At 39.9% G+C, this 27,239-nt stretch overlaps 1 protein-coding gene across 1 annotated transcript; it reads left to right on the top strand.

Moving 5' to 3' along the window:
• The first annotated feature begins 4,202 nt into the window (after positions 1-4,202).
• LOC118550883 (protein-lysine methyltransferase METTL21E) lies at positions 4,203-19,407 on the top strand. Its single transcript, XM_036116292.2, has 5 exons — positions 4,203-4,400; positions 5,401-5,480; positions 15,293-15,456; positions 16,200-16,317; positions 18,754-19,407. Exons 2-5 carry the CDS (start codon positions 5,411-5,413, stop codon positions 19,155-19,157), a joined length of 756 nt encoding a protein of 251 aa, XP_035972185.1. The 5' UTR covers positions 4,203-4,400; positions 5,401-5,410; the 3' UTR covers positions 19,158-19,407.
• Positions 19,408-27,239: the final 7,832 nt, after the last annotated feature.

Here is a 27,239-nt window from a genome sequence, read left to right as displayed (position 1 = left end):
TGCCCCCCCCACCCCCAACTGCTTCCCATTTTTCCTCAGGGTCCACTTAAAGCAAGAGGGAACCTCGGGCGCCTGGGTGGCTCAGTTGGTTAAGCGACTGCCTTCGGCTCAGGTCATGATCCTGGAGTCCCTGGATCGAGTCCCGCATCGGGCTCCCTGCTCGGCAGGGAGTCTGCTTCTCCCTCTGACCCTCCCCCCTCTCATGTGCTTGCTCTCTCTCATTCTCTCTCTCTCAAATAAATAAATAAAAAATCTTTAAAAAAAAAAAAAAAAAGCAAGAGGGAACCTCACTGCTACAACATACTTTGAAGAGTATGTCTGCTGCAGTTATAGCAAGATAATTAGGAAACCTAGATGGGGTGTGTGATTTCCCCCTGTGAGCATTAACCAAATACGGAACCTCTGTACTGTAATGTTTGTCTTTTAAAATACTTTGGTTGTCACGAGCTGTTCTGTGTAAATGGCTGTGGGGGCTCAGGGCTGTGGTTGAACCGGTGTAGGCGGGCCTCCGTTAGGAGCGGCTTCCAGGGGTTGGTTATCGTTAACAGAGACGTTCCTTCTGAGTGGCCTAGCCTAGGTGAGTTTATTATTGCTCGGCCACTGCTCTCACGACAGCAGCTCCCAGAGCTCTGATTGCTTACAGTTGTGAACAGTCTGAGGCGGGCATCGTCCATTACCTGGAGCCTGGGTTCTTTGGCCTTCAGAGGTACTGTCTACCCAAGTCTGTATCTTTTCTGACATCTTTGGTATTTCCGTCTTTACTGATTTTCTTCCCTCCGCCTTCAAATAATTGAAAATCTTTACCCCAATGAATACTAAATACAGATAACTTTCAACAGCCTTGTACTGACTACTGGACACTTTTTTTAAGGCTTTCATTCATATTTACTTTTCTGCCCTACTTCTCAGATAGTTGGTCTACAGCTGCGCTTTTCCTTGCTTTTTATTTATTCTTTCCTAATTAGAAAAATCTCCTCTGATTCTTCCACTCTTCTCTAGCAGCTTTCTTCTAGAGTCGACAATGACTTCCACGTAAATAAACTCAGATCTTTTTTTAATGCGTCTTCTCTCTGGAGGTATTTGAAGCCGAACACTTTTCTTGAGAGGATGGAGTAGGGAGACGTTAACTTTTTCACATTATTCTCATTTCTCAGCTACTTATAATTGGGAGTTTTCTGCGTATTTTCATATTATTCTCATTTCTCAAAGCTACTTAAAATTGGGAGTTTTCTGCATATATGTAAGTAGTACTTTTGTTAAGATTTAATTTTGTTGCCTTTCATAGATAATTTACATTTGTTTTGCACTACACTAGTTGGGGTGAAGGCTAAGCTGATGTAGCCAAGAGATCTTCATATACAATGGCCTACACAAGCTGGTTCATTATTTATCTCCTCCTCAACAGGCTGGCCAGTCTGAGCTGGTTAGGCGGCTGTGCACCATGAGGTCATTCAGGGTCCCAGGTTCAGCCATCTCCTAGGCTGCTGTCTTGCTTGAATGGTCTTGGTCACTGCTATATCTGCATTTCAACCTGCTGGAAGAGGAAAGAACCAAAGCCCTGGCAAGGACAATGTCATTTTTTTTTTTTTTTTTTTTTTAAGATTTTATTTATTTATTTGACAGAGAGAGAGACAGCGAGAGAGGGAACACAAGCAGGGGGAGTGGGAGAGGGAGAAGCAGGCTTCCCGCTGAGCAGGGAGCCCGATGTGGGACTCGATCCCAGGACTCTGGGATCATGACCTGAGCCGAAGGCAGACGCTTAACGACCCAGGTGCCCCGACAATGTCATTTGTTAAAAATCACTTATCTTATTCTGTTGAATTGAACTGAGCATATTCTTCAGAAATACTCAGAAATGTAATCTCTACCTGGACTATGTACCCAGGAAAAGGAAAAATGGATATACAGCTTATGCTGCAAATATGGTATTTATAGAACATTTTGGTATTTATCCTTTTTTTCTGTTAACCCTCTGACCAAGGCATATCCTTTTACAAGTGAAGAAACAAGCTTGGAGATACTTACCAACTTTACCAAATTCACCCATCCAGTAGGAAAGTGTGACCTGAACCCAAATCTTTCTTTTTCCCCCAAATTTAATTTGAAATTCAGGGTGCAATTTTACCTATAAAATAGGTTGCCTGTTTAAAACCAGCAGCAGCAAAGCAAATTTATCACTATTCAAAGTGAGTTGGTATACATGGGTGTGATGTAGGATGATGACCATCATATATATACTTTTTCTATAAAATTATCTTTCATCTTACTAATCTTTTCTTCAGCTTTCTCTACCTTTGCTGTTAAACTCATCTGTTGAGTTCTTTATTTCATGTATTGTATTTTCAGTTCTATTTTCTTGACTAATTTTTATAGATTCTAGTTCTTTGGTGTAATTCTTGTCATCTATTCTTTGAATATCTTCATCACAGTTACTTTAAAGTCTGTGTTAAACAATTCCAGTATCTGGGTTACCTGTGGGCTTGTTTCTATTGTCTGTTTCTTGGTATGATTAGTAAACTCAGAGTGAATGCTGGACATTGTGTATAAAGAATTGTAGATGTTGTGGATCTTCCTCTGCAGAGGATTCCGGAAGGTACTCTGGCAGGCAGCAGAGGGAAGATCACCTGACTATAAGCAGGACCGAGTAGATTCAAGGTTGGCTTGCAGTCTTTATAAGACTCCATCTTCCAGTTTCTCCGCATTACTAAAAAAGTAGTTTTTCGGGGGTACCAACTGACACTGGGGGTGTTTCTTATTGTGAGATTTGCTCTGCTTTCAGCTACTCTTTGCTTGGAAAATTAGCCTCTTGCCCTAACATCTTATTGAGTAAATGCCTTGAGTGAAGAGTCAGTGCTGAGTGTGGGGTTTATTTCTCTTGCTCCCTGGGATCTTGGGCTCCCAATTCCTGGCTGCCTTGCCAGCTCCAAACACTATTCTTTGTCTTCCCAGTTCTGTGCGATCACCTGAAGCTCTCCTGGCATCCTTCCTTGTCTTCCCTTTGGCTTCTCAGCCTCTTTATTATCAATAATCAGCAAAAACATGGAATTCTTGGCTACCTTGGCAGCTCTCTCCTGACCACTAGTGTGTGTGTGTGTGTGTGTGTGTGTGTGTGTGTGTGTGTGTATCTGCTTTTCTAGTTCTCGGACGCAGGGGTGTGCTATAAGCTACTTACAGGTGGAGGCAGAGGTCTCTATGTACTTTTCAAACAGTTCAGTGTAACTGAAATAATCATTGTCATCATGTCAGTTTAAATGATCAATTTAGGGATTCTGCCTCTTAAGAAATCTGGCACTGAGGTTTCATGATCTTTTAAATAACTCCTTGAAAAAGACAGGTAATTTTTATTCACCAAATGATTATTCTTGTTTTAAAGAAAACCAAAAAAGAGGATGTCCTCTGCCCAGAATTAACTGCCTATGAATAATAGTTTTCATTGTTTAGGATTTTGCAATTTGCAGAATGTTTTTTTGTTTTTTTTTTTACCTACCATATTCCTCTCACAAATACACATTGAGTACCTTTTATATCCCTGTTTTATAGATGAGGAAGCCAAGAAACACATTAAGTAAATACCTCAAATCCCAAGCAAATTTAAAATTAGGCTCCCAGACTGCTAGTCCCATCCAATATATTAACATGACCTCAAGTCAACTTTGTATAAAGTATTTCTTAGAAGCTGTACCTACACTCCTCTAAGTTTATTTAACTTTACAATATTGCTCGATTTTGTTACCTATAGTAACTTCTTATTAAGGACATTCTGAGTGACCAGGGAGATTTATACGTGCTCTGAGATGCAGCCCTGCATGTGCACGTGCAACTGTTCGGGTAACAGACACCCTCAGCCTTCCGCTTCAGTCCTAGTCGGAAGGAATTACAGTTCGATGCCTGTGCCCAGAGCGCTACTGCACACATTCTCTAACTTTCTCGTGCGGCTGTCTGATTCTAAAAATGATGTTCACACCCAGACATGTGACAGAAAAAGTACGCAGCCTCCGTCCCACTGGACGTCATAGCTGTGGAGTCCTAAATAACTCTTGGCATCGAAGTTAAAAAAGGGGTCACTCTGCTCAAATAGTCTTCACTCGCTTGTAGCAGTGGTTTATGTTCACTCACTGGCTCTAGCTCTGTTCGTGAGACACTCACATGGAATATTCCTATTCTCCAGCCCCCTTATTTACGTGCATTCCAGCCTCATTGCTGTACCCCCGAGCCTTGGAAGCTGCAGCTGTCAGGATCCTAATCCCTCCTGCGAGGACTTGCTGCCAGTGTGTACAGTAATAACCTGCCGGCTTGCTTCGGAGCTGGCCTTTCCAAGCACCCTCAGAGGTCTCTCCAGCAAAACAAAAGCTGTGTGGATGGTATTTTTTAAACTTCTAGAACTCAGCTAACCCGTTTAGGTATGTCCGGACTTAACATTTAACAAACGTTGACCTTCAGGCAGACACGTGTAATAAAGACTGCCTTTTTTTTTCTTCCTTAAATGGAAGAGGAACTAAATTGGGAACAAAACGCGTGACCATGTTTGCTGTTGTTTAGCTGGTGACCTCAGGGACGTTATTTAACTTCACGCTTTCTTCATCTGTAAGCTGCAGGGGAAAATGATTTGTCTTCTAACTTATTGAGACATACTGCAAAGAAAAATGTGGTGGCTGTGAAAAGTGTTCTGGGATCCTTGGAAGAAAGGAGTGCTATATAAATTCACGGGAGTACGGTGATTATTTATAATATGAACCAAAACTGAAATGTAAAACATCAAATCGTTTTTTCCTAAAGTTGGAATAACAGTTGGTTAAACTTATTCACATGATATGCTCTATTTGAGAGGCACAAAAAACTTTAATTTCTTCAATTATACATGTATTTGCTGACATGGTATGGGTTCTTTAAAGTGAAAGCTACTCAAAAGACCATTTGGTGGTTGGTCTATTAGACATTGGGTTTTTACTAATGATGTACTGATAGAAACAAGTGAACTTTGCCTCTATTGCTATTTTAGATTAATGCTGTGGTTTTCACTACACTGAACGAAATGCATTTTCTCCCAATGTTTTAATCACCTCTTAAATGTGAAGATTGCTATCCGACCAGTCAATATAAAGAAGATGCCTTTCTTGGTGATAGCTGAGGTAGTCTCTAGTGAAGTAATCTCTTTTTTTCTTCCAGTAGCTTTTAAAATTTCTGACTCTTAAGCCTTTGTCCAAATTTTGATTTGTACTGCATAGATTGTGTTTTGGGGGGGTCTATCTTAAATCACAATTTATTAATATATGAAATTTTAATAGAATTTTCTATGGTATGTTTGATGTTACTTCAGCTTTATTAGGTATATAAAAGCACTTAACACACACTTTTGAATTAATTATTACCAGTTGATATTTTAATGTATTATTTGCCTAGTTTTCAAGAAATGATCAAGAAAACATCAATATATAGCCATCCATTAGTTCATCGCTTAATGGATCCAGGAGTTGAAAAAGGTAAATTATTTTATGTTTCTTTATATAATTTGACCAATTCTAAGAAGACAAACAACTAATAGAATATAAGTGCTTACCTTCTCAGTGTTCCCTAACGTCTTAAAGAGAGTGAAGACTTATCAATTGCATATTGCATCTTGGCTTGCGTTTGCTAACCTGAAAATATCTATAATAATGCGTAATGTCTACTCCAATACCTATGGTCCTGATGATATGTTAGAGATAATTTTGACAAATATATAGACTTGCTAAGTAGTTAGAATTTTTTTTTTGATATGAAAAAGAATAAATTTTTTTCCCCAAGTGCTATACACTACATACGTGATTGTATTTCTAACATATTTCTTTTTAGATAGGAAGAGAGATAAAAATAGTTTTGTGTAAGGCTACAAGTTTTTATGAATGCCTGCATGAAGGATGATTTTAGACTATAAAAACATTTTTAGTCTGTGTTTATGGTTCCTCTGATGTATTAGTAGAGACAAATATATAATGTGATTTGACCTTTCAGTATAAGGAGAATTTAAGTTTGAATTCTGCTGTAATTGTAGTTATTTGAAACTGACTTCCCATTTTTACATCATTTTAAATATCAAGAGTGCCTTTGCATGGATTATGTAATGTAGCTATCCCCATTGACTTGAAATAAAAAGTGCAGACAGACACTCTTGATGTAGACCTGAAGAGCTAGTACTATGTTTTTGTAGAACATTTGTCGTACAAATTTAATTATCTTGGCTTCTTTCTTCTTCTCTCTCCTTTATCTACACATGGATGTTTTCTAAGAGTTGTAGTCCTTCCCCCCCCCCCCCTTTTTTAGGCATACCAGGTGGCCTCTACCTACGTGAGCATATCTTTAGGCCAAGAGAGCTGGGAGTATACCCAGTGTTGGCAGCCTACGTGGCTTCAACACAATGGTTTTACTGTAGTGATTTTTGCAAACCTAAACATTTGAAGTTGTAATCACTTAGAGAATCCAACCATTTAGATGATTTGAATGAAAATGCAATTTCTGTGCAGTTTATGAATAAAATTTCATCATCATTATCATTAGTAACAATGCTTGGTTTCAACTGTGCATACGATAATTGGTCAAATTACAAAGGAAATGGGAGAAGTTCAAGGTAAGGTTGAGACAGAACTAGTATTAAAATATAACACGAGAAAACACACCCATAATCATCTAGATAGCCTAAAGCTTTAAAAATATGTTCACAGGCAGATTAAGTGTGTGCTGTTGGGGCAGAATCAGATGGCTTTTTGTTGGAAAGACGTCCACTAACCAGAGGAACACTCAGTTCTTTAGTGCTGAAGGATATTGACTTTACCTGTCCTAACTCTTATACTTAGTATCTTGTGCTTGAAAAAGATGGAGCAAACCTATAGCCCAGTTCTTCTATTTCAGCGCTCGCCTGAAGGTCCAAGAATTATAGGATGTCACTAAGTTATACACAGATTACAGTTAGGACTATGGCACATACCAAATAGTCCTCTGTCTATGGTTTCTAATGCTACATTAAGAGTCTAAGCTGTCTAAAACCTTATCCACATTAACTATTCCAAATACCTTGTGTTGCCTACCTCTTGCTGACAGCTACCCTCCAGCTGTTATCCCACATGGCAGTGTGTTATAACATAGCTCCTCAGGCTCTGTGGACTTGGAGCAGGTTCGTCCTAACCCAAGGCTCAGTGATTACTGTGCATGACTCCCAAATCTGCCCCTTTAACTGCTTACTTGATGTCCTCCGTACTACCTTGTGTCCGTTCAGAGCCCTCCAGAAGCAGATGCCAAAATGGGATTAAATGTGCAGGAGATTTACTGGGGGAAATGTTTGTGGACGATAAAGAAAGAAGGGACAGAAGTCGGTGGGGAGAGCCATCAGATCACGATGCAGTTCTGACACGTGCGAGAGGAGAGGGAGCAAGTCTCCCACTAGATGCGTGTTGTCAGTGGAACGGGAGGGAAGTGGCGTTAGCGGGCAGTCCCGGGGTAGGCATGGCCTCTGAGGAGCCAAAGGGACCGAGCTGGAGCCATCGGGCAGCTGTGCTCCCAGCGGCACCCTCCCTTAACCTGAACGGCACACCTCTGTGGCCAGCGTGTCATACCACAGAGTAATGCACGTTAAGAAAATAATTTCCCTTTGCAGATTTACACCCCTGCCCAACCTATATTTTCTATCTCAGTTTATGGCAACTTCATTTTCCTGGCTGCCCAGAAATCTAGAATCATCCTGGTCCCTCCTCCTCATACCATTCATCATTCCATCCCACCAATTTTACCAACTTATATTTCCTGACTCCTCATACCCTCTGACACCACCAATTGTCTTGATTCAGGTCTTTATTATTTCTTCTTGGGACTGTTGTAAGTACCTTCTACCTACCTGGCTGCCCCACTCTGGGCCAGGGCCCTTTCTTTATCCTCTCTACATCTTCCTCTTTAGTTTTCTCTATAGCTGCATGATCTCTTCAAAAATTCAAATCCTGTCACATTCACCTTCTGCCTAAAATTCTTCCATGTCTCATTATTTCCAATAGGACAAAATCAAGACTTCTTAGCATGACTTAAGTATTTTATCTCATGCTACAACCCCACTCATCCTACATTTTAGTTCTCAGAGTTTCCCAAACTGGAAAACTGGCCAAGAGTCTTTTTGCCAGTGGGCTTTTGCATGTGCTATTTTCTCTGCACAATGTGTCTTGTTTCTCATTTGACTCGTAGACTCATCATCATCAGGGCTCAGGTCATTCTTTTCTGAGCTCTCCAAGATGTGGAGCTTTCTCTATTTTTGAGTCTATTATAACATTTAGATGTTGCTCTATCTTTATATTCATAGCGCCCAGGTACTGAATAAAACGAGTGAATGAATGAATTAGCTATGACTGAGGCCTGTTGGACTTGCAGTTTGCTCATTGGTAATGATCTTGTGTTTCTGGTCCCCAGTCCGTTGGCTCCTCTCAGAACCGAGTATAATGTATTATTTAGGGATATCAGGTGAAAATCGTTCACAAGCATCTTTATAAATCTTTACAGAGTTGGATTATGAAGAAGAAAGTTTATCTGAGTAATTCTATTGCTGTTTAAGGGACGTATCAAACTATAGTCTGAGGCAGTAGTTTTAACGTAGTGGTTGAAGGACTACAGCACGTATAATTACTAATGTGAGAATCATTCATCAACTCATGGTATGTGTTTAAAAAGTAACCTGAACAACTATCTGCTAAGACTAATGTATTTTCCACATATTGAATAAAAATCACTCTTAAATATATCAATCTGCCTCAAATGTCTTCAGAACACAAGTGTGAGTGTCAAGTTTGCCTGTCAGTTGTTGCCCTGGAGGAGGGGTCTACCACCACTTCCAAGGCTCAGGAATTCATGCTTGGCTCCTAGACCCAGTGCTGCTGCTTTAGTTCAGCTTTGCCTGGATTATTGCAGTAGTCTTCCAAGAGCTCCTAACGTAGCCTCAGCCGCTGCTGCCAGAGGTGAGTGCCTCAGTGACAAATTTGCTCACATCAGTTCCTGCCCTAACTCCTCACCTTAGAGAACAAAGGTCAACATTTGTTCTATTTGTTCCCGCAAGTGCAACCCCGACCTGCTTCTGTAGGCTTATTTTCTACAACACCCCAACAGGTACCTTGGAAACCAGCTCCATGGGTCTTTTGACCACTCCCCTGGCCTGTCTCCCCGCAGTGGTAGGCGGTTCATCTCCCTTCTCGGCCTGGCCGCCTTCCTCTTCCCTCCGCATGCTCAAATGTCTCCTCCTTGAGAATGCTTCTCCTGATTCACCAACCAGTGGTGTTTCCCAAAGCACTTTAGAAATACTTCTTTTATTGTGCTTATCATACTTCGTTCACAATTGCTTAGGTGTGTGTCCCCACAACAATCCAGCAGCAGACATCGAGTACAACTAATTTTGTTTTGTTTTGTTTTTGTTTCCCACTTGCATCCTGAGCAGTCCAGTAAAAGATGAATTGTCCTTCTTCTGTAAATGTAGCATCATTTGATCCACTTGATCAAAGAGATAGCCTCAGTATATTCTTGAAACTAAGCAGACCTCCAGACAAAAAGTATTCGTGAACTCTTTTCAAGAATTAATTTTAACATCAGGCCCAAGAACTTGACATTGCTGAGGCATTCAGAATTCTATCTTTCAGTTAGCCTGTGACCATTTACTAATCGGAAAATATCTTTAACATTTTTTTTTTTTTAATCTCTGGCTATTTCTAAGAGGCACATGACATTCATCTTAATAGAAGATTCTGTTGAATGACAAGACCCTTTCATGTAGTAGAGGGGATTTTACTTTAAATTTTGCTGACAGGTTTTCATGACAGCCCTCAAATGGAAGCTTAAATTCACCTGTCATAGCTATTAAAGACATTTTTTTGGTGTATTTCTGTGATATGACCCTTCCATTTAGTATTGTTGTTATTGACCTTAAAAGTATAAAAGAGAAAAATATAGATGGTGCTTCTGTTTTTGCAGGCTAGCTGTAATCTAGCCTCTGAAGTGAATTCACTGTTAGATTTTCCTCCTAAGAAAAGCATCATCATAATGTAGCAGAATCCTGCTAATTTTCACTTCATACTTGAAATTGTTAATTCTCAGGAGAACAAGAGCACCTGGTAGATTTTATTCACTATCAGCAAAGATTTAATAGCAGGAAAATGGTGTTAAGTCTTTTTTGTATCGAAGAGCATTAAAATAAGATAAACCCAAAATAGCAACATAATTGTAATATTGTCTTGATTATGTTTTCTTTAGTTTGTTTTGATATTTATGTTTTAATATTAAACTCATTAATAAAATATACTCTTAAGATTGTAGTAGATAGCTTTTATCAAAAGATACAGCTTTCTGCTTTTCATATAGGAAAGTCAAGATTCAACATTTTGTGTAACATTACTCAGTTTTAATTACTTGTCTCAGGGCCTAAGTGCTAGGTAACAAGGAGAGAATATGTGTGGAAAGAATATTCTTCAGAAATGTAAATTAGAATTCTATTGTATGATAATGTTATTAATTTTTGGAGGAAATTTCTCTTCAAATCTTAACTAAAGGTCAAAGAATATCTACTCTAATCACTCATTAATCTTCTCAAGATTAAATCCCATATTCAATAAATAACTAAGCATGTATTTTAAGGAACATATTCTTTGAATATTATTTGGGGGATAGATTTCTCCTTTTTATTACAAGGCTCACATAAGGATATATAGTGCTGCTCTTTCCACTAGATTTCAGTTTGGAGGCTCTTGTCATCAAGGTGGTGATATTGCTAAAATTTAATATTCAACATGTCTTTTGGTTTAAATAAATGACTGCTGTTAAAATTGTTACCTCAAAATCTTTAAATCAAAGTTAATGCTGAAAAACAGCAGTCAAAATTTTAAGATAGAAATAACCACACGTGTATATTTGCTTTTAAAATCCTACATATTACATCTAGACAAAGTATTTTAAGCAGCCAAGTTTGGTACATTTTGGTTTCCTGTTATAAATTATACTAACATTTTATGAGACTGACTTCTTAAGGAATGCCTCTAGTGTTTATATAGTATTTAAATGCAAAAGAGAATATTAATATAAAACATTATCAATTAATTTTTATTCAACCTGACAATATTTTCTGTAAGGTACATAGTCATCCTGGGTGTGTAATTAATTTTGAATGACCACATATAGATGGATAGAGCTGTGCTCTTTTAAGTGTATATGCAATTAATAGTGGCTATTGTTGTTTCATTAAATCTCTTTGAAGATCTTTTACTTTGGGAGGTATAAGTAATTTTTGATTGTAATAATATATTCACATATATGTTTTTAAATCTCACTTGCTTATAAAGGTAAAGATGTGGCCATTCTAAAAAAATGGCTGGTTTTGTTTATTTAGAAAGACAGTAAAAAACCAGGCATCATTTGTTATTATACTGTTGTTAGCACTGTAGCATTAATCTGGTCCACTAACCTTTAAAAGAAACTGCAAAGTCAAAGATGTCAGATTGTAGCAGTAAATATTCACTGGCAAAGTTTTTATATCAAAGATTGGAACTTTAGGAGATGCTCCTGGGATTTAGTGTACTCTAACGTCTATTAATCCCTGGTACCTTGGGTGACTTGTCAAAAAGTGCTCCACTTACAAAGGGTATGCAAGGAGGCCCAAGAGGGCACATTCAGCGAAAGGTCAAGGAAGCAATTACTGTTTCCTGCTTTTCCCTAAGGAACTTCTGCAGCAAATGCTGCCCCCACCCCCACCCCATCTCAGCAAGGCCTGTGAATATAATGAAATGAAAGTTCAAGTTCCAGTAAAACATATTATGAATATTTTTTCTTAAAGATTTTATTTATTTATTTGATAGAGAGAGACACAGCGAGAGAGGGAACACAAGCAGGGGGAGTGGGAGAGGGAGAAACAGGCTTCCCGCTGAACAGGGAGCCCGATGCGGGACTCGATCCCAGGACCCTGGGATCATGACCTGAGCCGAAGGCAGACGCTTAACTGACTGAGCCACACAGGTGCCCCTATATTTTTGGTTCTTAGAGCTCTTCTTGCATGTGAACGCATGCCATAGTTGAAGAAGTACAGTGAAATGGATTTGAAGAGGTGGCTCTTGCTGAAGAATATCAGTTTTTCATCTCTTTTCCTGTATCTCTGCCAAGGGTCAGCGTTTGTGCTGGTGGTGGAGTGGGTGCAGACTGGGCCCTTCCTATGGCATGAAGTTAAGTTAGAGTGTTTTTGAGGAGTACCTGGTTCTGTGTGGATCCTTAGAAGGACTCTACTGAGGGATCACAGAATATAGGACAGGAAATCGTATTGACAGGAAGTCCTCCCGGGATTGTGGCCTCTGAGGGAAGTTTTCAACAATGTCAAACTTGATCTACCTCCATCTAGACATTCTGCTCCCTGAATACTGGGGAATGATGTTATCAGATCTCATAGGACAGAGTTGGAAATAACATCTCTTAGGACTTAGGGACTCAACATTGTCACTTCTACTTATTCTTGCCTCAATGCAGTGGAGAAGTTTAAAATTCTCTTGAGGCTTTCACATACTCTTGAGTCCAGAATTTTTAAGACTGGCACTGGAGATATATATATATATATATATATATATATATATATAATTTTTTTTTTTTGGCTTGTTTTCCTCTGTCCTAAAATTTTGGAACATGTTTTAAAAATAAAAGTTTGCTCACCTTGGAGCTTACTTTTAGGAGTAATAGACAAAAAATCGGTGGTGTCAGATTTTGGCTTAATATTGAGAAGAATTTTCAATAATCATATTTTCTAAATGTATCTTGTGAAGTAACATATTTACCCTTATTGGGAATATTCAAAGAGGCTGAACAAGCTGATATGTAGTTTACACCCAACATGAGCATGAGGGGCAATAGAAGGTATCTGAAGTGTTTTCCATCTTGACATTCTAGGATTTTTTTTTTTAAAGATTTTATTTATTTATTTGACAGAGAGAACACAAGCAGGGGGAGTGGGAGAGGAGAAGCAGGCTTCCCGCTGAGCAGGGAGCCTGATGTGGGGCTCGATCCCAGGATCCTGGGATCATGACCTGAGCCGAAGGCAGACGCTTAGTGACTGAGCCACCCAGGTGCCCTGACATTCTAGGATTCTATGACATTTTATTTTTGAGTGATGCATCTGTTTTAAAACTTTGAATAATTGCAGTGTTGGAAATTGTGAAGGTTTTTAATTTTTGAAATTTGGGAAATAAGTTTTCTAGGAGGAGATTGTCTTCTATGAGGACCAGAATGAGAAATTTTTGTATTGCTCCCAAATTTCTTGGAAATACTTGTATTTGTTATTTGTTTATTTACTTGCTTATTTTTGGATCTCAGGACTGAGGTGTGAGTTAATCATCCCCATCAGGTCATGATGCACTCCCATCAGGCAAGACTCCACCGTTGTATGTATACCCGTCTGTATGTTCCTTCCTTCCACCCTCCCCTCCCCTCCCCTCCCCTCCTTCCTTCCCTACTTCCTCTTTTAAGCATTAAGAACTATGCTGAAGAGAACTAGGCCTGGATTTAGTGCTGGGTTGGGGAAGTGGCTAGCAGGACTCTAGCCAGACTCAGAGAACAGAAAGGAGACTTGAAAAGTCAATGGGTTTTAAGAATTGGTATAAGAAATACAAAGCTTCTCTATTAATGCAAATCATAGATCAAAGGTTAAACTTAAGACACATTTCCTTCCTGAAGCCATTCATTAGTGACCCTCACCACAGTGCATTCCCCCTTACTTATTTAACTCTAGAATTTTCTTTTATTCTAGAGGTATAGTCGACTAGTAAGAATTGTAGATATTTAAGGTGTGTGAATTATGTTTTGATATATATATAGATGTATAGATGTATAGATATATAGAAATGAACACAGCAATCAAGCTAATTGACATATCCATCACTTCACATAGTTACTGTTTTCTTGTTTTTGTGATGAGAACACTTAAGAGCTACTCTCTTAGCCAATTTCAAGTATACATTATTATTAACTATAGTCACCATGCTATGCATTGGATCTCCAGAACTTACTAATCTTGCGTAAATGAAACTTTGCACCCTTTGACCAATATCTCCCCATTTCCCCTACTCCTGCTCCTGGCAACCACCATTCTACTCTCTGCTTCTATGAGTAAGTATAGAATTTTCAATTAATTCAATTCTGATACCTCACAATCCAATATTTTTGTTTATATGGTGATCATGTTAATATTATTTAGTTTCATGACCAAGATATAATAAGTTATAATAATGATAATGATTTATTGAGCTCCATGTAATAGCCAAGGTGCTAAGCACTTTACATACAGCATCTTGTTTAAATCACCTAGCACTCTTTGGTGGAGGTTCTTCTATCTTTCACATTTTACAAAGGAGGAAATAGAGACGTAGAGAAAGATGTGTGTCTTGCTCCATAACTAGTTTGTAAATTCTTAGAGACAACTAGTTTTTTTAAATTACATTCTAGCTTTTTAGGAGTAGAGAGGGGGCTTTGGAATAATAAAAAAAAAAGAACTCACATTTTGGCTCCTTCATTTACAAGTTGCATGAACTTGGTCAAGTTAATAAGGCTCTCTGAATCTTAGTTTTGTTGCCTGTAAAAGCGCAAATAATAATGCCTACCTCACAAAATTATTGCAAAAATTACATGAAATAAAATGAAATTACAAGAAATATCATATATGATATATTTAACATGGTCTGGCTTGTTAACTATGTGCTCAGTAATTGGTATTGTTGCTTATGAACTTTATCCAATGTCGCGGATGTTAAGATGCCATGAGTTGCCCAAAGTAATGGTATAAAAATAAGTAATAATAAAATAATACAAAGGTGTATTTTTGGATGGTATTAAATATCTTTTGCCTAAGTAAAGGCAGGTCATAAAGGATATACTACTATACATTATTGACATAGCTGGAATTACACTATGTAGCCATTGTGAATAGTCAAGATCTTATGTTCCATCACCAATCTTTCTCTCTTGTTCTAGATGAATAGATTGGTAGCCCTTGAAATATATTGCTTTTTAAAAAGTATATCAATTATTATTTGTTTCACGTGGCTTTGCAGAAACGAATTATTATTTGTTTCACGTGGCTGTGGATGTATGAAATGTTAGCTTATAGTATGAGTTATTTTAAAATAGTTTACCTTACTCTTACACTGCACTTAAAGTCAGTGAATATTCAAAAGTAACTTAGAATGAGTAGAAATGCTACATTTCCATCAGGTTCTTTTTCCCGGTTCTTACCAACACAACCACAACCATTGACTTTTTCTTTTCCTTTCAGAGAAGAGAGATGATGACAACAAGAAGGTGGTTGCAGAGATCATGGCAAGATGTTTTGTTCCAAGTCTAATAACAACCACTTCCTGGGAGGGGTTTCATTTTGTCGGTCATGAGATTCGGATTACTGAAGCCACGGATTGTTATGGTGCTGTTGTTTGGCCATCGGTATAATTTCACACAAAATTTGCACATTTCAATGGTTTTCCAACCAGTTTTGTTCCTTATTGTGTACTATTTGGAAGGAAAAAATAGGTTCCACAGTTCTATTTTGTGACCTCAAACAATGCTAAAACTTAGAAATCACGAGATTGGGAAAATGCTTCCACCAATTAATTCTATTTTTGACTTGTAGGATTAATAGAGAATGCTGTTTAAACCTTCAGTGTTTTGTGACTGTGGGAGTTTAGAATAGCAAACATTTTTATTTCCCGTTCAGTTGGCTCCATTTGAGTTAAATAATCATAATGAAATCTATCAGTCTTAACATGCAGAATGTTCTACAAGGTCACCAATCCTTTACCAGTTGTCCATAAAGGGTGCAGACTCCCCCTTCCCTCCACTGTCTACCCCAATCCCACACACTTCTTTTAAGTGACTATTATTATTATTAATATAAGTTGCTTTCTTTAAAGATAATCATATCTAAGCAACTGAGTTCCATAGTTTCATTTCTCTTATCTCCCCAACAACCCTCAAGGACTTTTACTAGTCTAAATGTTGAACCTAGTGGAGGATGTACTTCTGTTGATAATTTTCTGTAGTGGTGTGAACATATTCACACATACATTCACATGTGTCCATGCATCATAACATTAGTGTATATAGTATATTTATATAATAGACTTTTATTTTACTTTCTGTTATTACTTGCCAAGCACTACTTTTTTCTTTTTTAAAAACTTTCATAGGCCCTCGTTCTATGCTATTTTCTGGAAACAAATGTGAAGCACTATAATATGGCTGACAAAAATGTGATTGAAATCGGAGCTGGAACAGGGCTAGTCTCCATCGTGGCAAGTTTACTTGGTAAGTAGGTATTTTTGATTGAACGGGGTCAGAGAATTTAATGATCAGATGTTATTAGCTGCTTTTACTATCCAGTTTACTCTGACCTAGGCCTATTTTTAACTCCTTAATTGTTTGAATGGGCTTCATCAAGAAACACTACCAATTTTAAAGTCACCTTACTGGTTTGTTTGAGAATTTTCTGTGAAGTTGTATTAATTCTGCTCATGGAGCACCCATGTCACAAGTGTATTCTAATTGGGAGGTGCGCTCAGGCCTCCTGGCTGCTGGAGGAGGCGTGTGGGCCACAAGGCCCAGACAGAATCTTCTGCTGCTGGCTCTGGTGGTCTTTATTTAGATGTTAGCCATATTTCAACATTCCCAGGTAGCTGTACATTCCTTGTAGATTTTGAAGTCCTATGCTTTCATGAAAAAGCACCTGTTAGAAAGAAGGAGGATTATCAATCATGTCTGCTTCTAATTTTACACATTTTCCCTTGAATTTCTCTTCTTTTTTTAAAATTTATTTTATTTTTTTTAAAGATTTTATTTATTTATTTGACAGAGAGAGAGAGAGCACAAGCAGGGGGAGTGGCAGAGGGAGAGGGAGAAGCAGGCTCCCCGCTGAGCAGGGAGCCTGATGTGGGGCTTGATCCCAGGACTCTGGGATCGCGAGCTGAGCCGAAGGCAGACACTTAACTGATAGAGCCACCCAGGCTCCCCTTAAATTTCTTTTCTCAGTTCATCTCCATTCTTCTTTGGGGACCCCCTTCTTTTCTCACCAGCATTTCCTTTTCTCATGACACGTGTGACAGTCTCTATGAATGCCTGAGCCTGCTTCACTTCAGTCTCTCTCTGTTGTTGTTACCTGTTTCATTGCCTTAATTTAGCTGCCTTCTCTGGTGTGCGCTACCCAAATCTGTCTTGATTTCCTTGATCTTTAGAAGTGCACACCTGCCACTCTAAAATCTTGAGAGGAATTCAAGATTTAGCAATTTACAACTTTCTAAACACTGGGGAAATGAAGTCCTCCCCAAATATTTTTTTTAAAAAATTGCTCCTTCCTGATACTGCTTTCTAAAGTCACCATTCCGTTTAATATGGGTGGTCAGTGGCACCACTGGATTTATACCTGAAGGCTTCCTGATCAGGAGCACATTTGTGCTTTGGGAAGTCATTTGTTTCACTAAAAAGAATTGATTCTTTTAGGCTGCTTGTATAACTTGACACAAATAATAAAAGATAGAGGCTTTGTTTAGTTAGTGTTCTAAGACTGGTGGTGTTTACCTCTCTAGACACAAAAATCTTAATAGTCAGATGGTTTATAGTCACTGTGGACGGGGGAATCTCCCTTTTCTTGGGATTTTAAAAGGATTTGTTGAAAATGACAGACCCACCCACACTAGAATGTGCCAACATATTTCTGTGATTCTGCCAATGATACGCATATTGTCTTCCCACTTTAATATTTCCCACAAAATACAATCACAATGGCCAGAGAAGCTTGTCAATGTGACTAAGGAATGGGTTCTTAACTGATCTGGGCTGCACTAGACTTTTCTCCCAGTTCTGCTTTCCTATTTCTTACCCCAGTCTGTTCTTGTCCGATGATGTGGAATTGGCCAATCCTAGATTTATTTACGCATTATTTTCAGGCTCTGCCACAGCTCATAGTTTAAGGGCCAAATTTTATTGATTATCGGTTTCTACAATTTTGCCTCTCCCAATTTCTTCCTTCTACTCTTCACTTTTAACTTGGAGATTGTTCATATCTTCTTCATCTGAGTATTCTGTCCTGCATCTATGGTCTTTGGCTGTAGGAACACTATGCACATGTTGTGGCTAGGTTTTAAACATTTTTTGATGGGAAGATTCATACTTGTAAAGGGGTCAAGCTGAAAACTTGGGCATAAACATGGATGTCATGATGCTTCCAACGTAATTCTATTGAAAAGCCCTCTTTCCATACCTGAGCTCCTCTTGTTCAACAACAGGATGCCCAATGTTGTAATATACTCATTTGACCTCACATGACTTGGGCTCAGAATTCTTTTAGCAAAGAACAGATGTGCCTTTCAACAGTGACTTCTGATTGTTCCATTGAAGGTTCCAAATATTTTGATTTTTCTCTTTCTCTAGCTTATTTTTCTCCTAGCATGTAGTAGATAAATAGCAAATAGTCACAGCAACAATGGTAAAACAAACAAAAAACCCAGGAGAACAGAAAAATGCAAGGGAGTTAAAAAGTGCAGTGGGAATCTAAATTTTTTTTTAAGGGGAGGTGTAAAGCTGCCTTAGCATCTGTTTTGAAGGGATTTCCCTCCTGTGTGTACCGACCAGTCTTTCCCTGGGGTTAGTGATTGTGCAGAATTGCAAATGCACCTTGGCTTGAAAACTGATTGCTTTACCTTATCCCTCGAGGGTTACTTTTCCTACTGTTCTTTGTTTCATACATAGGTGCACACGTGACTGCCACAGACTTACCTGAATTACTTGGAAACCTGCAATATAATATTTCCCGAAACACCAAAATGAAATGCAAGCATTTGCCTCAGGTTAAAGAGCTCTCCTGGGGCGTAGCTTTAGATGAGAACTTCCCCAGGTCTTCCAACAATTTTGACTACATCCTGGCAGCTGACGTCGTCTATGCCCACCCTTTCCTGGAAGAACTCCTCATTACTTTTGACCATCTGTGCAAAGAAACTACCGTCATCCTCTGGGTCATGAAATTCAGGTTGGAGAAAGAAAATAAATTTATAGATAGATTTAAGGAGTTGTTTGACCTGGAGGAGATTTCCAGTTTCCCTAGCCTGAATATTAAGTTGTATAAAGCTATGAAGAAAAGTCGGAGGAGTGCGTGATACCCTCAAAGGAGGGCTTCAAAAGCAAAGATGGTTTCTAGTAGAGTGTTCCTTTAAAGAAGATCCTGGATGATCTGACGTAGCATGACTTTCCCAAGGGGGACCCCCCCCAATGAACTTGCCTCACCCCAGACAGGGAGTTTCCCAGATATAGCACCTGGGTCTGGAGGGTGGCCTGTCATACTGTGTGGTCATTGGTTAGGACAAGATCTGCTTTCCTTATCCCTCTATAGCACCATTTATTATTATTATCATTTTAATAAATGGTACTATTATTTTTAATGTGTAACTATAGGATAATTTTTAATGATATCTCTAAAATGAACATTCCTATTGTTTTAAACATAAGCTTCTCTGATTCTCTCTTTAGGAATAAAGAAATAGCTTATAATGGGATCTGCAGGTAAATCTGAAAAGGCAGATGAATAATGTGATGGTAAATGTGAGATTATATTTTGTGGTTTTCATTAGTGCCAGTTTATAGGTGGTCTGTTGTCTCTGCTTTGTGGGGTGGGCCTCGAGTGCAACCTCTGAAATCAATCACGCTTGTGGATTTGAGGTTATGGGCAAGGACATTTCACTCTAGTAAATGAAAAATGAATGGAAGCAAACATAAACACAGTTGAGATTTTGGAGGAGTTATTGTTTTATTTTTAAGCCAAGTACAGTTATGTTGAATCACAGAAACAGAGATAAATATAAAAACTCTGGGTTGAAAATACACATGAAAAGATTTAGGCCTCTAATCTCAAATAACCAGACATAGGACTGGTTTTAAAGTTTCAAGCTTTTGTGATGCACATATATAGACCTAGATATTTGAAATCCTATGTGATTTTCTTCACACGGACCTTAGAGATTAGAACAAAGACTGAAGTAATTAAAGTCAGTGCAAGGAGGGTAAAAATCGAAGATTGTGTCCCAGTGGTTCAGACTCCATTGGTGGGTGTCTACTCTTGCAATAGTCCTCAGGCTGTCACAGGGCCCCTGGGGTGGTGCGTATTCTCCTAGGCCCAGCCCTGTGCTTTGCTGGAAGTTCTCAGCCACTCAGGGTCCAGCACAACTGACAAAATGACTTCCTAGGGTCCTGATGTGTAAGGAGGCTGCAAATATACTGCCAATGGGTTTTTGGTTGTGTGGCCCATAGGGCTGTCTCCCAGTTTACGTGGTCTCTTCCGGTTTTCACAGCCCATTACTACATGAAGTCATGTGATCCTTATGACCTTTCTAAGAAGTTGAGGGAATGTCATTATCCCTACTTCACAACCAGCCTTGCTGGGGCTGAGAGGGTGGTCACTTGCCCCAGGCACACGGTGCAGAGGGCTTGTCTGAGCCTGGGGCATGTGTTCTTACCATTGCACTGCTTATATGCTTTTAAAAACAGCAATTCTCAAGCTCTTTGGTAAATGAGTGAAGTTATCTCTTCAAAATGGGATCGGTACCCAGAAAGGTAAGCAAATACATGAGGAGAAGTGAGAATTGCCCTTCCTTATATTTTTCCCTCTTGTTTCTGGCCTTAACTGGGTGGTCAGGGCAAGTGCATTTGGGAGGTGACATTTAAGCAAAGCAGGAAGGAGATGAGGGAAGAAGCAGTGCGTATATCTAGGGAAGTGTGTTCCAAGCAAAAGGGGCAGGCGTGCCCCAGGGCATGCCAGTCATCTCGCAGAAACAGCAAAGGCCAGTGTGCTTTGGAGCAGGGCAAGCAGGGGACACTGGTTAGTCAGGGAGGTCAAAGGGGGCCAGGTCATGTCCGATCTTCGTGGCAATCTGGCTTCTTCAGAAGCAGACTCTAAGGTGGAGTTCGGTTTGCCAGGCATTTACCACGGAGTGCCTCTAGGGTCGAGACCTGTGTGAGGGAGGCGGACAGAGGCAGAGGTCGAGCTGCAGGGCAGGCCCAACCACATGGGGCCCTGGACCGAGACTGGCCTTTCCGAGTGGTCCTGTGTCGGGGTAAGCCTTCTGGGCCTTGACGACCTGTGTCACTCGTCCCTGGATGTGGGCTGCCCCGGGAAGGCTCTGTGACCTTGCAGCAGGTGACTCTGCGGCGGAGGGCCGTCTTGCAGCATCCAGCTACTTAGTTTCTCTGCAGGGGATCTGGGCACCCCTGCCTCTCAGGCAGTTGAAGGAACTTTGGCTTTTTCTCCAGGGAAGGGGAGAATCACTGGATGATCTAGAGTCGAGTGGAACAGTATCACCCCATGTGAGGACCACTCTGGCCGCTGTTTTGAGAATACCACGAAGGGGCGAAGGGACCAGTCAGGAGGTTGCGGCAGCTCTCCAGGTGGGTGGGGACGAGCCTGCGGCAGGGAGTGAGCGCTAGAGGTGGTGAGGAGAAGTCGTTTCTAACACGTTTGGAAGCGAGAGCCAACAGACCTTCCCACCATGTTGAGGAGTCAAGGCTGACTCTAAATTAGTGTTTGATCCCAGCTGCTGGATGTCAAGTTAGAGTCCTCAGTTTCGAGATGGTTTGTAAAGCTCATTCAGGGAGTAGGAGGAACACAGAATAAGAGGAGGATGGAGCCCCGAGGCTGGCCGACATTAAGATCAGACGTGTGTATTTGAGACTTTTTTTGAGGTTCTGCCCCTCACCCACAAGTTATATTAATATCTGTTGACTTTTGAAAGATTTGAATTTACTACCACAGTGGTTTTTGAACTGGTCAGTAGAGTTCTAAATTTCCTTCCAGCTGACTCAGGGGCTTCTGGAGTGTTTTAGGGGTAACTAAGTGGTTCCTCTGCTAAATGTCTGTATATCACTACTAAGCTATTTTTAGGTAGAAGAGATAAAGGGTCCTTTTCAAAGACTGTGTTAGGACCAAACCAGCCATATGGTTCCTCTTTCTGTAGGTGTCAGTCTGTCCAACACAAGGGTTTCTACAGCCATTGTTTTACTCTGTTTATAGCACTCACTTGCAGATCTTAACACCCACCCCCACACACTGTGTGTGCATCTACTTTTATCTTTTTGCTCTAGGGTCTCCACACTTGTCTAGATTTAATTTCATAATAATTTAATTTCAAAAGATGTAATTTGAGTAGCTTTTTCTACCCTAAAACTTTATTTTATGGCTAGTTGATTTGTTACCTTTAGTCCAAAGGAGTTGACTGTGAATTTTGCCTTTACTCCACTTTTTTCTCTTTCTGTGTGTGTGTGTGTGTGTGTGTGTGTGTGTTCTTTTTTTGACAAGTTAAACTGTGCTACTGAGAACCTGGTCCAATTCTTGGAGTAACTTTCCAGATTTCTAATAGAATAAACACACCGATTGTCAAGGTTTTAATAGAAGTTATCACGGAATAGTTTTTGCTTCACAGAAGACATACCAACTTGCTAGTGATACTCTGCAGCTTAAAGTGTCCATGTTACACACATGTAACCACAAAAGTTGTTATGACCCAGGCTGTATCAGTCGCCTCTAGGAAACTTAATACTGTACTAAGATCTTCTATCGTAGAATTTACTAATATATCTATTGCACTTGTGCCAATTTTTGTCAACCAGAATTTTTCAAAAATTGGTTTTTATTCCATATTTTCATTCTGTTTCTTTTTTGGGTAAAGAATTGTGACAATTGGGTAACTTCCTAACAGATTTGGAGCCAAGAGTATAAATTCATTGTTGTGGAAGAAAGAAGAGAGGAAGCACAACAGAATGTTCTTTTATTTTTTTGAATCCTTGGGTTCCAGGAGCATGGTGTTCTCTGTAAATGCCTGGTCTTTAGAGACAGAGACCATCTCCCACTTGTTGTTGGTGTATGGGCAGGTAAATCATTTCCAAATATCCTTTGGAAGTAAAACATGTCCACTGGGTAGGATTTTCAGATAAGAAAAGATTTACATGTACTAATTTTGAACGCAAACTGGGAACCTTGGGTTCTAGAAATAAAAGTATCTGATCTACTTAAGGATACTTACTGATAAGCTTAGAAGGAAATTAATATATTGTGCCTCCTCTTTTGACTCCATTTTAACTTAGTTTTGGTGAAGTCTACACGGAGAGAAAAAAATTGTCAAATATGTGCATTTATTTCTCCACCAAATTATAGGGCTATAATAAGAAACAAAGTTGGGTCTGGAACAGATAAATAATTTCACAAAGTGTAGGCAATCAGGGCAAAGTAAATTTAAAAACCATAGACATTTGTATGTTTGTGTTTCTAATTCTTTAAGTCTTCTTTATGAAGCCTGGAAATAGTTCACAAATGATTTCCACATCCAGGTTTTGGTATTTTTGAGTTTGTGATGTGAAATTCAGTCTAGAATATTTACCTGCAAGCCCAGTTTCAACGTCTGCTCTGCTTCCAAGTTCCACACAAAATCAAAGACTGTGTCTGTATTCTTATGTGGCCCTATTAATGGGGCAGTTGTGTTCTCGGGGCCTTAGTATCAGTTAGTTCCTATTAATTCCTCTATGAAGAGGGTCCAGGCTGGACACCGGTGTGTACTCAGCTTGTGTATACCTGTGTAGTACTTAGGTTGCTGGGCATACACCACTGTCTATTCTACCCAACTAACCTTTGGCCTCTGTCTTGAACAGAGCTTTTATTGGTACAGCTCAGAGGCAGGATTTTTTCTTCTCAATTCTCCTAGTTTCCTTGATTCTAAGGCAGTTGTCTTGCCCTGAAATCCAATCAAGTTTTAGAATTGGCGCTCGAACATCAAGGAATTTAAAAGCATCATTAAAAATGAAAACAGATGTCCAGGTCAGTTTTGCGATAAATGGCATTAATAGAAAAAAGTAGAAGAATACGGGGTATCTGCTGTAAACTGCTAACACTTTACCATATGAAAAAAATATTCTTTGGTTTTCCAAACAAAAGCATAGCCAAATAAAATGAAAACAGTCCCTTAAAAAAATGTTTTAATAGCCAGACGTTATTTCATAATGCCACAAATATAGGACACAGGCTTCTGAAAATTACTTATTTGGTAAATGCTAGATTTTGTAGTTTAGGGTTTGAGAATTTTCATATTTTCATTGTCCATAATTTTAAATTATGAGTAGCCCCTTACCTTCACTGGATTTTTTATTTTTTTTTTTAGTGTCATGATTTAATTTGGGTTTTCTTATCTAGTGCCATGATTTAATTTGGGTTTCTTATCTCTTTCTGTGTTTCCTTTGTTGGAAGAGTATAAATCATGATAGCAAAGGTTGTCTCTTTGTCACAAACCATCATAAATAAGCCCAAAGAACAGGCCATAAAAATGTAAGAAATTCTTAGATTAAAAAACATGAGTAATGTTTTCTACCCACCTGCTGTTCAGAGGTAAAAGTACACTTTGCATCTAGTAAATTATTAACACTTTTCTAACCAAGGATTTCCTCCTTCCTTAGGATCTCTGTGATTTATAGATAGTCAATTTAAGAATTAGAAAGATGTCAAATCATGATAAACACATTTCATAATCATGTGTTAAAAAGAAGAATTGAGGAATACTTATAATAAGATTATAATTATTTATAATAATACAATTATTATTTTTTTAAGATTTATTTATTTTAGAGAGAGCATGTACAACTGGGGGAAGGGGCAGAGGGAGAGAATCTCAGGCAGACTCCTCACTTAATGTGGAGCCTGACGAGGGGCTCGATCCCACAACCTATGAGATCATGACCTGAGCCAAAACCAAGAGTCAGATGCTTAAGCCACTGAGCCACCCAGGCGCCCCTATTATACAATTATTATAATAAATACATATAATAAGAATGTACAGCATTCTTGGGGTAGAGAGGACAAACTGCTACTGTGGGTTGGGAATAGATTCTGTATTTATGAAAGAATTCAAGGAGGTTTAAAGGCAATTATAAGAAGGCAAAATAGTTAATGCAACTACTTTTACTTTCTTTGGATTTTATTCTTCTCTAGGAAGTCATCTGATGGCTGTCATTCATTCACTCATCAATTCAGTATTTGTTGAAAACCCACAATATGCCAAGCAGGGGCTGTAGACACACGGAGAATAAGGTAGATGGGTCACTCCTCCTGGAGACCTAGGGTTAGGTGTGACTGGGCAGACGGAGAAATCAGTGCAGGGGGAGGGGAAATGGACCGTCCTCATAGGAGAGGACCTAATCCACAAGCAGGGAGTTAGCGAGGGCTTCCTGGAGAAGAAAACTGAATAGCTGGACAAAGGAGATGGAGAGAAGGAAGAGGGGACACATTCTGGGCAGAAGGAGCATCACGTGGGAAACTTGAGAGACAGTGAAATACTCACTGGAAAAATGGTAGCCTCTCTTGTCCCTTGCTGAAATAACTCCATTTATGTTTCTGGCGCTGTTTTAGATATTTCACATACGGCATCTCACTGAATACCTTTAATACCCTAGAGGTATTAGCCCAATTTACATATGAAGAAACTGAGTCTCGGTGGGGCTGAGCAGCTTCTCCAAGGTTGTACCTGTGTCCTTGTGGCACCAAAGCGTGTACTCTTCTCAGGGTACTGTTTCATGCCCCCTTTCCACTCTAAGCCCTGCAAGAAAATCCCGAATTTGAATTTTATTTTAGCTAATTCAGAGCAATCCAGTTTACCAAATATTGTCTTTATTTGCCTCCTGAGCACAAATTAGCTTTAGTGGAACACTACCAAGATGAACTCCCTTTCACGATATATCAAGAAGAGTATGATTTTATAAATGTATGTATATACCCAGCAAATACTTAATTTTTTCTTTGCAAGGAATATTGAACAAATATTACATTAAAGATATGTAGTGATCTTCGAACAGCCAGTGTGGGGGTCAGAAAAGACCCTCTTGGGTGCCTGGGTGGCTTAGTTGGTTAAGCATCTGCCTTCGGCTCAGGTCATGATCCCAGGGTCCTGGGATTGAGTCCCGCATCAGGGATCCTGCTTCTCCCTCTGCCTCCACCCCCCCGCCCCCGCTTGTGTGCATGCTCTCTCTCTCTCTGACAAATAAATAAATAAAATCTTCAAAAAAAAAAAAGAGAAGACTCTCTTGGATAAAAGGTGCCTTGGAGGGGGAAGCAAAAGCTGTTCTTTTTCTTGAAAGATGGCATAGGCCGAATGAAGGGAAGGAGGTGTAGGATGCCCTCGGGTGACTTTTCAGCAGGAGAGGCCAAGGGGGTGGGGCTGAACTTTCAAACATCGTCCGATCTGTCTGTCCCTGATGCGGGTGTTTACAGGTCTGTTACTAGGTGGTGACCCTCTCGCTGCATCAGCACAGAACTAAGCCCTGGGGTGACGGTGACGCGAGCACACCAGTTCCCAGAAACCACCTCTCAGCAGTCTTTCAGGATGAGGGCAGTCTTGACTCAGGCAGTGGTTTTGAAACCAAACAGAGGGCAAAGGGACTCTGACAGGGAGACTGGAAGTTTACCAGCATCTCCATGGCAAAGTGCTTGTCTCTGTTGAAATGGCCTGAGGCTCATCCGGTGACAGGCACCTCATTTCTGGAGGGTGAGATTGCTGACTAAGCCTCAGACCCTGGTTGGAGGCCTGGACAGGTGGCAGGACGTGAGCCACTGTGGTTCAGTGTGTGCTTCCATGATGCCCGAGGCGAGGGCACGCTCCCAGAGGCCGTCCTGTGAGGGTGAAGCTCAGAGGGCCGTGCCGATTGCCACTGACGAGTGATGTGAGCCGGGGTAGCCACGGAATGTTCCAGGGTCCAGAGGAGGGAAAACGATGTATCTGAAACTTCTGGTGGGAGGCGGCTTCTCTGGGCAGCCACAGCTTCAAAGGCAGGATGATAGGAACGGAAACTCTAGGGAGCAAACCTCAAGTTAGCGAGGAAGACGAATCGCAGGATACTTTTTCTCTGGTCGTCTTTCTGTCGGATGTATTCCTGGTTGAGGTTTACACGGACCAGTACGAAATGACGCCTGCTGACGGACGTCTCTAGTAAGCAAGTGACTCAACGAGGAGTCTGATAGATGCAAGAAGTTGAGGCCAACATCTGAGGACATATCATCTACCTCAGATAAAAAGCTGGATTTGATTCCATCCTATTCTAACAAGTAGGTGAAAAGTTAAGGATTTGGACGCCATTCCTCCAAAGCTTCCAGACTAAAACCCGAGTCTGAAATTACCTAAGATTGCCACTGGGAGGCCCCAGTACTCTGTAAAAAT

This window comes from Halichoerus grypus, chromosome 4 (genome assembly GCF_964656455.1).
Source record: "Halichoerus grypus chromosome 4, mHalGry1.hap1.1, whole genome shotgun sequence".
In the NCBI taxonomy this organism is placed as follows: Eukaryota; Metazoa; Chordata; class Mammalia; order Carnivora; family Phocidae; genus Halichoerus; species Halichoerus grypus.
The sequence above is the reverse complement of the archived record's forward strand: the minus strand, read 5'-3'. Positions and strand labels throughout refer to the sequence as shown.

Coding starts and splice junctions, on each gene's coding strand:
- LOC118550883 (XM_036116292.2), top strand. CDS start 5,411: ATGATCAAGAAAACATCAATATATAGCCATCCATTAGTTCATCGCTTA. Junction 5,481..15,292: donor GGATCCAGGAGTTGAAAAAG/GTAAATTATTTT, acceptor TTTTCCTTTCAG/AGAAGAGAGATGATGACAAC. Junction 16,318..18,753: donor CATCGTGGCAAGTTTACTTG/GTAAGTAGGTAT, acceptor TTTCATACATAG/GTGCACACGTGACTGCCACA.